The 16612-nt window shown below is 33.6% G+C and overlaps 1 protein-coding gene across 1 annotated transcript; it reads left to right on the top strand.

Moving 5' to 3' along the window:
* The first annotated feature begins 1925 nt into the window (after positions 1-1925).
* LOC111715115 (uncharacterized MFS-type transporter C09D4.1) lies at positions 1926-15152 on the top strand. The gene is made up of 16 exons (XM_023490377.1): positions 1926-2112; positions 2215-2250; positions 2537-2602; positions 3640-3780; positions 4543-4602; positions 4690-4815; positions 6021-6138; positions 7294-7365; positions 8220-8304; positions 9861-9981; positions 10633-10737; positions 11014-11078; positions 11421-11465; positions 11917-12066; positions 12307-12384; positions 13081-15152. Exons 1-16 carry the CDS (start codon positions 2092-2094, stop codon positions 13139-13141), a joined length of 1350 nt encoding a protein of 449 aa, XP_023346145.1. The 5' UTR covers positions 1926-2091; the 3' UTR covers positions 13142-15152.
* The last annotated feature ends 1460 nt before the right edge of the window (positions 15153-16612 follow it).

Raw genomic sequence — 16612 nt, forward strand, 5'->3', positions numbered from 1 at the left:
CTCATGCGTAGCAGTAGGATTATAGTATATGGTTTGATGATGTACTCTGATCCTTTACTAATTGTACAGGCCATGTACTTCACTTCCAAATGTCAATCTGTATATTACAGTACTCGGGGGTGATTTCTTAAAATATTTTAAATGAAGAATTTGTTTTCCATGTAACTGTTAGAATCAACTACTCCTTTATCGTGTGTAGGATTTCATTTTCACAGGAAGACGTACATTTACAGTCTTTTATAGAGCAATATTTCATCAATAATAAACTGTTCTGAGAAAACTGAGTAGAATTCAAGATATAAAACCTCCCCATACACTTTTACTCCGAAAGCGTACTACATATTTGATGTTTGTACTGTATGAATGGACCATAATCTCTAAACATCATATCCCAAGTGTACACTCAGGCTAATACACACGGAGAGGTAGCTAAGATCCAGCCCCCCTGAGTAGGATGTAAACAAACCCTACACTACCCTACACTACCCTACACTACCCTACACTACCCTACACTACCCTACACTACCCTACAAACACTACCCTACACTATCCTACACTATCCAACATTACCCTACACTACCCTACACTACCACTACTCTACACTACCCTACACTACCCTACAAACCCTACAAACCCTACACTACCCTACAAACCCTAAACTACACTACAAACCCTTACAATAGCCTACAAACCCTACACTACCTTAGGATACACTACCCTACAAACCCTACAGTACCCTTCAAACCCTTACACTACCCTACAACCTTACACTACCCTACAAACCCTACACTACCCTACAGACCCTACACTACCCTACAAACCCTACACTACCCTACAAACCCTTACAATAGCCTACACATCCTACAATACCCTACAAACCCTTACAATAGCCTACAAACCCTACACTACCTTAGGATACACTACCCTACAAACCCTACACTACCTTTCAAACCCTTACACTACCCTACACACCCTACACTGCCCTACAAACCCTACACTACCCTACAAACCCTACACTACCCTACAAACCCTTACAATACCCTACAAACCTTACACTACCCCAGGATACACTACCATAGGATACACTACCCTACAAACAACTAACTTTTCAGTTATTTGTTGAACCAGTTCACAGGTTTTAAGCTGTACCTTATCTTATCTTTATCTTTTATACTGATCTTTATTGATAAGAGGGAGAAAGGCAAGCGGACAGGAGCCACAACAAAACTCTCTTAATACCACATTTCAACAGTTCTGTCTTCCGTCAGGCAAGAGCCACAACAGTCCTATTTTTCTTTCTGCAATATTTTCGTCTTCGAGAAATTCTTTTTGCTTGGAACGTGTTTACTAAAAAAATGCTTTACTTTAATAATTAATAATTTCTATTTTAACCCTTTAAGACAATTTGGCGTAGTTAAAAGGAACTCTTGAGGGTCATGGTTGTCGAAAGACATGGAGATAAATATATAATATTCAAATATTGTGGCTCAAGACAGCTTGCCTTCCCCCGATTATTAAGAAGATAAAGAATGTAGCAATATGTATTTCACAATCCCAACCCTAGAATATAGTTCTATCAAAATTCATCATGACCGTGATTTACAATGATTTTAGATGATTTTTAGTGATTTTCAGTAATTTCAGTGATTAAAGGGACTGTGGACGTAATCTTAAGTGCAGAGTGGGATGTGTGGGATGTGAATATCCTTATTATTTTGGCTGAAAATTGAGACTTTCACTCGAGTTTACGCTATAGTTGGGTTTCGGCACTAACTAACTTGGATGATAAAGTCTAATCAAAGACATCTATCTCTGTGTAAACTATAGTTCAACATTCAAAATTAAGAGCAAGAAATTTTTTTAACGTAAGAACTTTACTTTTTTTATTTCTTAGTGATAAAGTAGAAAATTAAACGACTTTAATTCATTAAAGTTATTTTCAGAAAGAATGTTTATCTAAGAAAAATTATAAAATTTGACACTTCCACATATTTGTTAACAAAATTAGAGAAATTATAGAAAACGTAAAAGTAGTAGTGAATCTTGAATTTAGAACTTGGACAAAAATCAGATAGAAAATTAGACTGAACAATGTCTTCCAGTGAGGCCAAGGTGAGCAATCATCTAAAAAAATGGCGAATTTTGAATGTCATGATTTTATTCTGCTCCGTTTTTCTAAATTCAGAAATACTGTCAAATTAAAACTATTTTTAGGAAAAAATCGTCGTTGATGAAGAACGCGAATTCAAGGTATGACAATTTAACATTTTAATCTATATAAAACATTCTTAAATATATTTTTAAAATTTTAAAATATCAGATATCCATCTTCCAATTCGAAATGTTCATAAAAGGCTTACATGGCGCTTCGATGCTGGTTTCTCACGTAAACAATTTAACCCTTTTTAAAAAAAAAATTTGATACAAAATTTATTTGATACAAACAGCCGAATCTACAGATAAAACCATATATATGTGTTTAAAGAAATAAAAACATTAAAAATTAAATTGATAAAATAATTTCAATAACCTGTAGGCGTATCCATACAGATGGTTAATATTGACTCTGTTCATCTTGTGTTCTGCTTCAAATGCATTCCAGGTACTACAGCTAGGGGGACCCAGAAAACTGTGGAATTGGAAGACGACAGTTTAAATCAAATTATGATCTTATATATTCCCATGAACAAGAAACACAGCAATTGTTAACTGACCCATTTTCTTGCTGATTTTCCAACTTTTTGCTTATTCTCAAGATAAAAAAATAAAAAAAAATTTGTGAAATTTTGTCTTCATATTCCACAGTTTAATTGATTTCATTGTAATGCAGTGTAAACATATTGCAGTGTAAACATATTGCAGTGTAAACATATTGCAGTGTAAACATATTGCAGTGCAAACATATTGCAGTGTAAACATATTGCTGTGTAAACATTTGATGTACTGCAGTGTAGACATATAATAAACTGCAATGTTGACATGTAATGCACTGCAGTGTAAACATGTAATGCACTGCAGTGTAAACATGTAATGGATCACATCAGTGTAAACATGTAATGTACTGCAGTGTAAACATGTAATGTACTGCAGTGTAAACATGTAATGTACTGCAGTGTAAACTTGTAAAGTACTGCAGTGTAAGCATGTAAGGTACTGCATTATAAACATGTAATGTACTGCAGTGTAAAGATGTAATGTACTGTAGTGTAAAGATGTAATATACTGCAGTGTAAATATGTAGTTTACTGCAGTGTAAGCATGTATTGTACTGCAGTGTAAACATGTAATGTACTGCAGTGTAAGCATGCAATTTACTGCAGTGTAAACATGTAATGTACTGCAGTGTAAACATGAATGTACTGCAGTGTAAACATTAAATGTACTGCAGTGTAAACATGAATGTACTGCAGTGTAAGCATTAAATGTACTGCAGTGTAAACATAAATGTACTGCAATGTAAACACATAATGTACTGCAGTGTAATCATTAAATGTACGGCAGTGTAAACATGTAATGTACTGCATTGTGAACATGTAATGTACTGCAGTGAAACCATGTGATGTACCGCAGTGTAAACATTAAATGTAGTGCATTTTAAACATGTAATGTACTGTAGTGTAAACATATATTGTACTGTAGTGGACCCAGCTTGTTATAATCACCTCTATCCTGGAGAAGTACTACGATGTGTCCACGTTGTACGTGTACTGGAGCAGTATGATCTTCATGCTCACCTACATTCCTTTAATATTCCCAGCAACCTGGCTTCTTGATAAGAAGGTGAAGATTTATTTAATGTATATTTTGTAAAATAACCCCCTCCCCTCTTATAGCAATATATTTTGTATTTGTACGGAGCTCAAAAAGTATTGTGATTTGTGGCTTGCGATCCACAGTGTTTTAGTTTGAATAGATATTTTAATCTTCCAAAAAACTAAACCTAGCATTTTAACCCTGAAAATCCATAAAAAATTATAATTTCATATCATTCATTTTCCCTATTCACAACTGTATCTAGAAAATGGTGGACTACTATTAAGGGACCTTACTGTAATGTTGTAATTTGTAATCGCTATCAGACATTTTCTAATAAATGTTCAAGGAACATTTTTCACATTTTGGTATTAATCTTTTTCAGAAAAATTAAAAGATATTGGGCGAGATTGAAATCAAGGGCGCCAAAAAATTGTTGCCCCCCTCTAACAGATGCAAGGCTGAGGGGGGCAAAATTTAAACTGTTAATTAAAAACATTTGGCTTTTTGGACACTGTAAAGGTACACATACAGACCAATTACCTTATATAAGTATTACTTTATCTCTCCTTCAAACAAAACTTGCAGAAAAAAACAGCAAACTAATTTTTTTATGTTCTTCACTCTTCAGTTTCAGATTTGAAAAGTCTGATACCTCAGAGTTCAAAGGGTTAGCCCCCCCCCCTTTACATGTGTATACAGTGTGGGGCACTGCTCCCTTGCCCCCCTCTGAATACCCCTTGATTGAATTATAAAAAGAAGACGACTTTCGTTCTAGTGTTCTTTTAGGGTTTACGGATTGGGATTCTACTCGGTGCCCTTGGTACTTGTGCTGGAAGCTGGATTAAGGTAAAAACGGGATATCAATTGTTTTATAAAATAAGTCTGAATTGAAGTATTGAATTAATTAAATCAAAATAATATTTTTAATTTTAGGTTTTTTCCACTGGTCCGGATCAGTTTTTCATCACATTCATCGGTCAAACTGTAGTAGCGGTCAGCCAGATCTTTGTTCTAGGTATACCAGCTGAACTAGCAGCTACATGGTTCCCAGCTCATCAGGTATAATCTAGGATATAGAGAGATGGAAACCTTTAAAAGGTCCAAGGGTGTTAAACTCATTCTCTTCTCTTCTTGCAGCTACAGGGTGTCCCACGAAACATGACAGTTGGTGAATAGTTTAGAATGTCTTCTTCCATAATTTGTTAAGTTGATTGATACCAAAGACATGATACAAATACTGTATGGGAGTCATGTTACAGTAAAACTGGTTTTAAAGTAAAATATGAATAAAAAACATTTTTTAACGAAATAAACTTCAAAAAGCCTTAAATATCAATAAAGTATATGTAAGACGACTTATATAACTATTTACCGACTTGTCATGTTTCGTGGGACACCCTGTAGCTAGAGGGAACGGTTAAACATTATCTGCACAGAAAGCAGAAGTTCAAGCGTTTTGATTACTTATCCAAATGACCGAGAAAAACTCGATCTATGTCTTATAGAACTATGCGTATTACAATTTAAAAATATGCAAGGTTTACTTCATCCTCCTATTGGTCGATATTCCGTCCTTCTGACCGTCCTGTTGGTCGGTATTCCGTCCCTCTGACCGTCTTGTTGGTGGGTATTCCGTCCCTCTGACCGTCCTGTTGATCGGTGTTCCGTCCCTCTGACCGTCCTGTTGATCGGTATTCCGTCCCTCTGACCGTCCTGTTGGTCGGTATTCCGTCCCTCTGACCGTCCTGTTGGTCGGTATTCCGTCCCTCTGACCGTCCTGTTGGTCGATATTCCGTCCCTCTGACCGTCCTGTTGGTCGGTATTCCGTCCCTCTGACCGTCCTGTTGGTCGATATTCTGTTCCTCTGACCGTCCTGTTAGTCGGTATTCCATCCCTCTGACCGTCCTGTTGGTCGGTATTCCGTCCCTCTGACCGTCCTGTTGGTCGGTATTCCGTCCCTATGACCGTCCTGTTGGTCGGTATTCCGTCCCTCTGACCGTCCTGTTGGTCGACAGTCCGTCCCTCTGACCGTCCTTTTGTTCGGCAGTCCGTCACAAGGCCAACTAATTAGTAGAGCGCAAGCTTCAGCTTTATTTACATACTTATACTTTTATAAATAACTATGATTTAAGTCAACTCTGCGAAGTTTTTAAAATTGTGATGTCGCATAAACTTTCTGCGAGAAGGGAGATAGTTTAACTTAATCCGTCTTTTTAAAAGATCCCGGCTCAAGAAACTTTATGATTATGGTTTGAAATATCCAGGTTAGCTCTGCTACTGCTATCGGTGTGTTTGGAAACCAGCTGGGAGTAGCACTTGGATTCGTTCTTCCAGCAGCTGTTGTAAAGGACCAGGAGAACAAGGAGGATTATCATCTCATAGGAAACCATATATTTTATAAAGAAACCAAATGTTCACTCTTTATTTATTAAAACTGCATCTAGATCTGTTGTGGATGAATATTTAGTACATATTTATTCTTCATTATCAAACCCGCATTTTATTCTTTTTTCAAACGATTACATCTTGATCCTTCATTTCAAATCAAACTTTTTGATGATCCTTAATCCTGAAAAACTAGATATTGATTTTCTTATTATAGAAACCAAAGTTTTATCATCTACCAGAAAAATCATATCTTAAATGAAAATGAAAGTGGCATTGGCTTACGTCGAAAATATTCGATTGTGATTGCTACTAATCTTACTTCTATCTGTTGCGTCTAAAGGAGAAAATTAAAAACACATACCTAAAAACGTAGTGTCCACACAAATTTAGAAAGTTGCAGTTTTCAACTTGGATCGTAAAAAATCAATTTATTTCCAAACAAATCATTCAGATATTACAACCTATAATCATCTCTTTTTTTCTCGATTTATTTGTATATAGTTGATATTATATAATATGTTTTACTTGCTTTATAAACGATGTACTTTAAACGAACGATGATTTTTTTGTGGCTAGGTGTCGTTGGAGTCTCTTCTACATGGAACTCCAGGAGCATCGAGCCAAATAATCGGCCTTTTAATTATATTGTGTACTAAACAAGTAAAACATATTGAAATATCAACTATAGGAATGCGTCGAAAAAATCGATGATTATAGAATGTAATATCTGAATAATTTGCTTGGAAATCAATAGATTTTTTACGATCCAGTTGAATATTACAACTTTCTGAATTTGTGACGCTACGTTCTTCGGTGTGAGTTGTTTAATAATTTTCTCCTTATAGACGCCACAGATAGAAGTAAGATGTAGCAATTACCATAGAATATTTTTCGACGTAAGCCTATACCCCCTTTCATGTTTCGCGAAAACTCCCTTTAATCCTTTATTACCAAACCACACTTTAATGCCAAAAATTACCTCTTCAAATTTTTTTCTAGCAAACGCAAAAAAGTCCATTGCTTAGGCTTTTGAACGAAAACATAAACATTTGTTACTTTTTTTACCACAAAGTGTGAAAATAAACTAAAAAGTAAAATCCCCGCATTGAGTTATTTTTTTGATTTATAAATTATGGTTGTTGAGTTCAGGAGATGATCTATACACTATGTTCTTGGTTGTTGCAATCTATACTTCCATTCTCTTCGTTCTTATTGTCATATGTAAATATCATTATTTTTCTATTATAAAATAACATATTTATTTTATGCTAATAATTATAATTAGGTCATTTTAGTATAATTGTTGTCATAATTGATAGCATCATCATCATTATTATTAATATTATATTATTATTTTTACTATTATTATAACTAATTGTTACCATTTAAAAGTGGTATGAAATAAAGGAAATCTAAAGCCAAACTGATGTGAGTAAATCTACAGAGTATAGGAAAAATGTATTTAAAAGTAAAAAAAAAATGAAATGATACATATGAATCACGGAAAGCCGGAACTCTCTGGTGACTCTCTGCTTTTCATTCGCCTGATACTACGAGTTAATCTTCTGTCTTCCCGTAATGTTTATACTAACCATCATTTCGGTTTTAGTCCAGACCGATCCTATTTCCTCCTCCCTTGTGTCAAGCTGTGTTTCCCGCCTATTGGCTTGAATTTAAAATAGAAATCTCCGTCCAACGGTGGTTTTAGTTTTCAATGCGTTCAAATTTTCCACACATTCAAATCATGCGTTAAAAACATGTTTTCTTTTAATGGATAAATCTCTCCACACGATATTCATGAAGCGACTTATCATCCGTCCTGTCCTACCTATACCTATATACCAAAGAGCTAATACGTTGTCTTGTTTATAGGCCGGACTACTTGCAATCCGAGCTTAGCTCCAGGTCCGTCTGAGGACTGAAGGGGTTACATCAATGGAACTATCCCTAATACTAGATATTGAGCATACACTGATTACACTATTTTCGTTACTCCATTGTTAATTGTTTTATTAACGTTTATCTTAACTGGGTAACCTTAAATATTTTTGAAATTTGAATTTTCTAATTTTTAGTTTTCAAAAATGAGCCTCCAACTCCACCAACCAGAGCACAACAAAATAAGAAGGAAAACAAGGAATCTTATGTTCAGTCCATCAAGTGAGTAAACGCTAGCATAGGATGTATCAATAGAATCCTTTAATTAAATTCAGAAAAGATTTATTTTATGATAATTCATTCATTTATCAAAGTAGTTTTTAGAAATATCAAGGATCGAATTTATTTTACCTTGGATTAATTAATGAAAATATATAATCATAAATGTGGCCGCAGCGCTCGGCCCCCTAGCCTGTCCTAGCTGCATTGCTTGCCCCAGAAAATGTCTTAATCTAACCAAATCCCACATATCGGCTTTAACTTGGTCATTTTGATAAATGTGGCCGCAGCGTTCGACCCCCCCAGCCTATCCTATAGCACTGGGCTCGGCCCAGAAATCCGACCTACTAAAATTGTGCATCTGACCTACTAAAGTTGTGCATCAGACCTAAAAAATCTCTGCATCCGACCTACAAAAGTTTTGCATCCTACCTATAATACTAAAGTTGTGCATACGACCTACAAAAATTGTGCATCCAACCCACTGAAGTTGTGCAGCCGACCTACTAAAGTTGTGCATCTGACAAACTAAAGTTGTGCAGTCGACCTACTAAAGTTTTTCATCTGACCTATAACTAAAGTTGTGCAGCTGACCTACTAAAGTTGTTCATCTGACCTATAACTAAAGTTGTGCAGCCGACCTACTAAGGTTGTTCATCTGACCTATAACTAAAGTTGTGCAGCTGACCTACTAAAGTTGTTCAGTTGACCTATAACTAAAGTTGTGCATCTGACCTATAACTGAAGTTGTGCATCTGACCTATAACTAAAGTTGTGCATCTGACCTATAACTAAAGTTGTAAGTTGTGCATCTGACCTATAACTAAAGTTGTGCATCTGACCTATAACTAAAGTTGTGCATATGACCTATAACTAAAGTTGTGCATCTGACCATACTAAAGTTGTTCATCCGACCTGTTCAAGTTGTGCATCCGCCCTACAAAAAGTGTGCATCCAACCAACCAAAGTTGTGCATCCGACCTGCAAAAAGTGTGCATCTGACCTACAAAAGTGTGCATCTGACCTACAAAAAGTGTGTATCTTAAATTTGTGTGCAACCGGGACATCGATCCTTATGGTAGCACTGTCAACTATATATACTGACAATATCTGCAGTTCCTGCGTAGGTCGGAGTAACAAAATAGACTATATATCCGACCTATAGTTGGATCGTAGTTCCAAAGTATCGTAGGACGGAAGTACTGTAGGACGGAAATGCTGTAGGACAGAAGAAACCGTACCAACCATACTTTTACATGTATGATTTCTAAACAATCTGCTCCGAAACTTTGGATATTTCTTACTGGTATTGACCATGGGATGAATAAATAAATGAATGAATAGGTGAAAGGATGAATAAATGAATAAATGAATGAATGAATAAATAGGTGAATAATTGAATGAATAAATTAATGAAATAAATGAATGAATATCTAGGAATCTGCTCCGAAACCGTGGATATATCCTACTCCTATTAAACTATAGGATGACTAAATGAAAAGATGAATAAATGAATAAATGAATGAAAAAATGAATGAAATAAATTAATGAATATCTAGGAATCTGCTCCGAAACCGTGGATATATCCTACTCCTATTGACCTATGGTATGAATGTAGGAGTATTCTACGCTATTTCAACACTTCTCAACAGTACTGTCGTAAAACATTTCCATTATGAGGTACTCTTCAACTTAAATATTGGGATTCATGAAAGTTATCATTATCGATTCACAAAGGTACCCTGTAAACCTTCCCGACATCCAATATAAATTCGAAGTAAAGAGGTTTAATAGGTGATATAGAGCATCTTTGAGAATCGCTTATGAGTATATATTTATATAGGGTCATTTTAGATTTCGTTTACAATACTTTTAAAATCCCAAATAAAGGAAGTGTCCAGGAGTAACTTAATCCTAAACCTTGGAAGTATCCCGGAATTGATTAATCCTAAATCTTGAAATATCAATTAGTCAATTAGTCCCAAATTTAGGTAGTGTCAGGATTAGATTAATCCTAAATCTATGAAATGTCAAGGAGTCAATTAATACTCAATCCAGGGATTATTCAGGATTATATTATTCCCAAATCTATGTAGTGTCCTAGAATGGAAAATCTATAGAAATAAATTAATCCCGTTGATCTAGGGAGTATTTAGTAATAAACTAATGAATCTAGGGAGTATTTAGTAATAAACTAATGAATCTAGGGAGTATCAAGGAATAAACTAATGAATCTAGGGAGTATCTAGGAATAAACTAATGAATCTAGGGAGTATCTAGGAATAAACTAATGAATCTAGGGAGTATCTAGGAATAAACTAATGAATCTAGGGAGTAACTGAGGATGCTGGGTGGATAGGTTTAGTGATAGTTCTAAGTGGAATGGCTGGTTCAATGCTCTGTGGAATTATTCTGGATAAAACTCATCAGTTTAAGGTTGAAAAATTCAAAAGTTAAAAAAATTATATTTTATTCTATATTTTTTCTAAACTCTTCATTTAGTGAAAGTTTTTATATTTTGTTAAAACTCTACATTTTTGTTAAAATTCTACATTTTTGTTTTACATTTTTGTTAAAGTTCTACATTTTTTAGTTAAAATTCTACATATTGTCCAAATTCTGCATTTTGTAAAAACTACATTTTGCTAATTTCTTGCATTTTGTTAATTTCTATATTTTTTAATAAAATTCTACATTTTGTTAACATTTTAGGCGACTACCTTGACTGTGTACATATGCTCGTTTATTGGAATGATACTGTACACTTTTACCTTCAGGTAAATACGATATGTACATTGTACAGTGTACAGTGAACTCTTAAAGGGACTGTCGTTGCAATTTTAAGTTGACTTCCATTTAAAGAGGGACATGCCCGATTCACATCGGTTCCCTTTAAACCCACGATTTCAATGGAAAATTATGGATATCTCCTGCAGATGCACATGCATATAAGACATGGTTTTAAGGATGCTGATGTGAATCGGACATTCTATTCTATTCATGGAAAGTCATTTGAAATTAAGTTCCTGTAACTTTTACCTAGAATTCTGATAAGAAGGTTTGTTATTTACATTTTCATGCATTTTTGACTACTAGTTGAAGAACTGTTTGTTTTCTAGGTGTGGTTACATCTGGATAGTGTATGTGACTGCTTCAATGCTTGGGTAAGTTTATATTTTAAAGATCTAAATAATATACTTTACTTTTCATGGGACGTTAGTATTTATGCCAGTTTAAGCACCACTTCAAAGCAATATTGGTTGCGCTCTCCAGTTCTATTGCCAGTGGCAGTGTTAGTGTCATAGTGATAATGCCATTTCCAGTGTCTGTAAGTGCCATTTCTATTGCTAGTGGCAGGGTCAGTACCAGTTTCATTTTCGTTGATGGTCGTTTCCAATGAAATTTCCAGTGATGGTCCAGTGCTAGTGTCATTTTAGTGATGGTCCAGTGCCAGTTTAATGTTCAGTGATGGTCCAGTGTTAGGGTCATTTAAGAGATGGTCCAGTGCCAGTTTCATTTCCAAAAATAGGCCAATGTAAGTGTCAGTGCCAGTGCCATATTTAGTCTCATGCCTTAACTGGAAGATTTTAAACAAAATAATATTTCCTATTTTAGATTTTTTATGACCGGCTACCTGCCTCTCGGGTTTGAATTTGCAGCCGAGATAACCTACCCGGAGTCGGAGGCAACCTCCAGCGGTCTTCTTAATGCCTCCGCCCAGGCCTTCGGAGTAGTCTGCACCATGTTCGGAGAATGGATGTTCAGGTTGGGTTATATTCTTAACTCCATTGGACATCACCATTGGAGAAAGATCGTCTTGAAAATCAAATTTGTAAATTGAAAAAGGGTTTAAAATTCCAATTTGAAATTTACTTGAAAATAAAACAATTTTTTGCCTTTTTTGTGCGTGCATTGTCTTTAAATTTAACTCTCATAGATTAAAGACGATATTTTTAATTTTCTGAATAATTTATTTAAATAAATATTTATAACCATCATATTTAGGATTCTAGATGATAGAATAGCAAACTGTTGTTTGGCTGGTTTGTTACTAGTTGGAGTTTTTCTTACTGCTGCCATTAAGTAAGTTTTTTTTTCTTTTACAGAAGTAGTCTTAACTAAGTACGTATTTTAAAGCAGTTACCAATAAGTAAATGTTTTCTTATACAGAAGTAGTCTTTACTCTTAAATGCGTTTTTTACAGCGGTTACCATTAGGGAAGTTTTTTTTTTGAAACATCAGTTTTAATTTTATAGAATCTAACTAAGTAAGTTTTCTGTGACAGGAGTATAATAAAAATTAATGTTTAGAATAAACAATTTTGAAAAGTGTAAAACCCTTCAGATTTTGTCAAACCTTTTTAAAGTCAGAAACCTTTAATAAAGTGTGTTGGGTTGTCAGGAGTGTCAAGTGATATCAGGGTAAACAAAATCGAACAAAATATTTGTGTCAGAATATTAGAGGTGAATTACAGAATATGAGAGGTGAATTACAGAATATGAGAGGTGAATTACAGAATATGAGAAGTGAATTACATAATATGAGGTGAATTACAGAATATGACAGGTGAATTACAGAATATGCGAGGTGAATTACAGAATATGAGAGTTGAATTACAGCCTTTTTTTGCTTAAATCTACTATGTTGCGTTTAGCGTCCATAATCGTACATACAACAACATGATCGTTCTTATCTAAATCATGTTGTATTCAAGCAAAAATATCGTTTATGTTTATAAATTAAAATGTTCCAGAATAATAAATTTTCTTATCTATTTAGACCCGACTATAAAAGGCAGGCTGCTGTTATTGCTGAGAGAGAAGAAAACAATCAAGTTTAAATTACACAAGAAGAAAACAATCAAGTTTAGAATACACAAGAAGAACAAAATTCATGTTAGCAAGGACAATTTCTAATAATAAACAGCCAGAGCCCAAAAATAATATTAAGCCTAAAAACAAAGAAAAAAATAAAGTATAAAACCCAAGATTACAATCAAGTCTAAACCTTAAGTCTTAAACCCAATTGTAATATAAATTTGAGCCTAAGATTAAAATCAAGCTTAAAAACCCCCCTAAATATTAATTTTAGAACCCAAAAATTAAATAAAATTTAAAACTCAAAAATAAAATCAACTCTAATACCAAGGATAAAATCAAGTCTAAACCCTGGGATAAAATAAAGTCTAGTAATAAGGATAAAATCAAGCCTAAAACCCAAGAATAAAATCAAGTCTAATACCAAGGATAAAATTAAGTCTAAAACCCAAGAATAAAATCAAGTCTAATACCAAGGATAAAATCAAGTCTAAAACCCTGGGATAAAATCAAGTCCAAAACCCAATGAAGAATAAAATCAAGCCTGGAGCCCAAGAATAAAATCAAGTCTAAATCACACCATTAAAAAACAAGTCTAAAATCCAAGAACAAAGTCTATCTTGATTAATAAAGTCCATAGTTTAATCAACCAAATACAAAATCAAGTAAAATCAAAGCCATGCAAGAATTAAATCAAGTCACAAAAATCTTTGAAATGCTAATCAAATCAAGATGAATCAAGCAAAACTAAAAAACAACATAAAATGAAAATGCTAAAATGAAGACTACATTTTTTAAACGATTTGCTTTCAGGATTTAACTTGGCTTTCAGCAGAAACTTTGCATTTACACAAATACTAAAAATGAAAAACTTCTTATATTATTGGAAGTTGATTTTGTGAAAAAATGCTCTTTTTTATATTATACCGTAAAGCATTGGAACTCGTGTATATTGGAATTGATCTATTCCATTTGCAACTTTATTGTTGAGTTCGTCATTCTGTCTTTTTCAAATATTTTTTTTTATGTATTAAAATTGTAAACATTTTCAATACCCATTTAGGGCCAAACATTCTTCCTGAATTATTTAAAGAAGCAAAAAAGTATATTGTTCTAGAGAAGAAGAAAAAGCTTAAAAACCATTTTAATATCATAGAACCGACTTTAAACCCGGAGCTGAAATCGTTGAAAATTTTCATTTTTTTTTAATTCTGTAAAGTAGGTTTCAACAATTTTTATATTGAAATGTTTTTTTCGACTTTTTTCTCGATTCACAAGCTTATTGTAACAGTATATACTCACTTCGTCAAATGTAACCTTTTTGCTTATGATGATTCATTTTATACATCGTCTTTGCGTGCAATCGCTTTATCGGCCATTATAGTTCAATGATGAATTCGATGTGTACAATCGTGTCTGAAGACAATCACCTTTCAATCATTTCTGTAAATGGACAATTTCTAATACAGTATAAACAGTTAACGATAATTAACAATGTGAATATATTAATAACTTCCCTGTCTGCTTTTTTATTTTTCCTGTAATCATATTTAAGTAGAAAGCTGATGATATCAACTAAAAACTGTTAAACGTGCCAAATGTTGTAAAAACGCTTTCAAATTTTTTAATCAAAATATTTAATTTCAACTTTGAATTTTAAGCTTTAAAATATTGAACTTTTGTAAAAATATTTAAAATGGAATTATGTAAATAAGACGTGCATAAATTTTCAAATATGTGTTTATTTTGTAATTATAAATATATTGTTCAGTGTTAATGGTATTTTATCTTATATTCTTTATATTTCAGCTTTATACACTTACAGGGTTATACGCAAAGTATGTGACTTCAACGACGACTGAATTGATTCAGGATGTCCCACGAAACATGACAATTGGTGAATAGTTTTGAATGTCTTCTTCCATATACTGTATTAGATATTAAATAGTTTGTGTCGCAAGAAAATCTCTTATACTTGAATAATGTTTAACTTGAATAATATTTTACTTTGAAATAAATTTTACTATACTTTAATCACTGCCATATAATTTTCTATTTGGTATCACAACAACTTAACAAATTATGGGAGAAGACATTTAAAACTATTCACCAACCGTCATGTTTGCGTGGGACACCCTGTATAAATAAATTCTCTGCAGCTGTTTACCTTAAACCTTTAGATCAACCTACAAAAAGAGTCATCTTTGTGGGTAACCCTGTATAAAGTAATGATAAACTACCTAATAACTAAAAATGATGATTAGTAACCAAAAACAGTGACATTATTGACGTTATTTTACAACATATTTCGATTTAAATAAAAAGAACTTACGGCAGCAAATCATTACAGGGTTACCCACAAAGGATTAGCATTTAATGAAGATCATTTACAGTCTGAAGATCTATATAAGTAGGTTAATTTTTATCTTTGGTCTTTAGTATGGTCTTTTAAGGGTGTGTTAATTGGTTTGGCCGAAAATACAAACAGTTATAAAGCTATAAGGAAGGAACCATCAATTTAGGATACAAGGGTGTAAAGATTACGTAAATTTAGGATACAAGGGTGTAAAGATTACGTAAATTTAGGATACAAGGTTGTGAAGATTACGTAAATTTAGGATACAAGGTTGTAAAGATTACGTAAATTTAGGATACAAGGTTGTAAAGATTACGTAAATTTAGGATACAAGGATGTAAAGATTACGTTAAGCCGTATCCTAAATCTCATTTTTTTGTGGGTAATCCTGTATAGTCACAGTGTCATGGAATTGAACGTTGAAAACCCTGGTTATTTTACATTAAGAGAGAGTAAAAGTTAAGAATAAAATAATTGATTAAAAAATAATAGAAATAAGAATTAAATGGCAAAATCGAAAGTGTTTTTGATAGAACATATACAGTTTTATTGATCACTAACTTGGGAACCCAGCTCTTCCTGGAAACAAAATTCAACCCACTCAATTTAAAACTTTAAAACCCAGCTTAGAACCCAGTTCCCCAATCTAAATTTGAGACAAATGGATTGAGTTTTTATCGGACTTCCAAAGAAACAAACAGACATTACTACTTTATATACTTAGATCTCGTGAAAACATGTGGAGGCTTTCAAGCGAAACACGTTCAGTATATTGCGAACTACTCCTTTTAATCTAATGCCAAAAACAACTACGCTGTCATTTCAAAAACTATAAGTAATCCTAAGACCAAGGGGTTGCGAAACTTTAAATTCGACAATCGATACATATACGTTTTACAGCTGGCTGGATTGTTGTGACTGTTACTGTCTATTACTGTCAGTACTTGAATGCTGCGTTTAATTAAAGACGAATTCAAAGTCGTCATCTTATATTAACTCCCTGTAGCATATTAAATGAGTCATGTATATATGCTCCTCCTGCCTCGGTTAAAGTTTGTACGGGGATATTGATCAATCTAAACTCAAGGAATAGAAATATTGATTCTACATTCCTGATGCGTATACAGGTATACACCCT

The sequence above is a fragment of the Eurytemora carolleeae genome, unplaced genomic scaffold (assembly GCF_000591075.1).
Source record: "Eurytemora carolleeae unplaced genomic scaffold, Eaff_2.0 scaffold1712, whole genome shotgun sequence".
NCBI classification, from domain to species: Eukaryota; Metazoa; Arthropoda; class Copepoda; order Calanoida; family Temoridae; genus Eurytemora; species Eurytemora carolleeae.

Coding starts and splice junctions, on each gene's coding strand:
- LOC111715115 (XM_023490377.1), top strand. CDS start 2,092: ATGTCTTCCAGTGAGGCCAAG. Junction 6,139..7,293: donor GGAGGATTATCATCTCATAG/GAAACCATATAT, acceptor TGTTGAGTTCAG/GAGATGATCTATACACTATG. Junction 11,466..11,916: donor GTGACTGCTTCAATGCTTGG/GTAAGTTTATAT, acceptor TTCCTATTTTAG/ATTTTTTATGACCGGCTACC.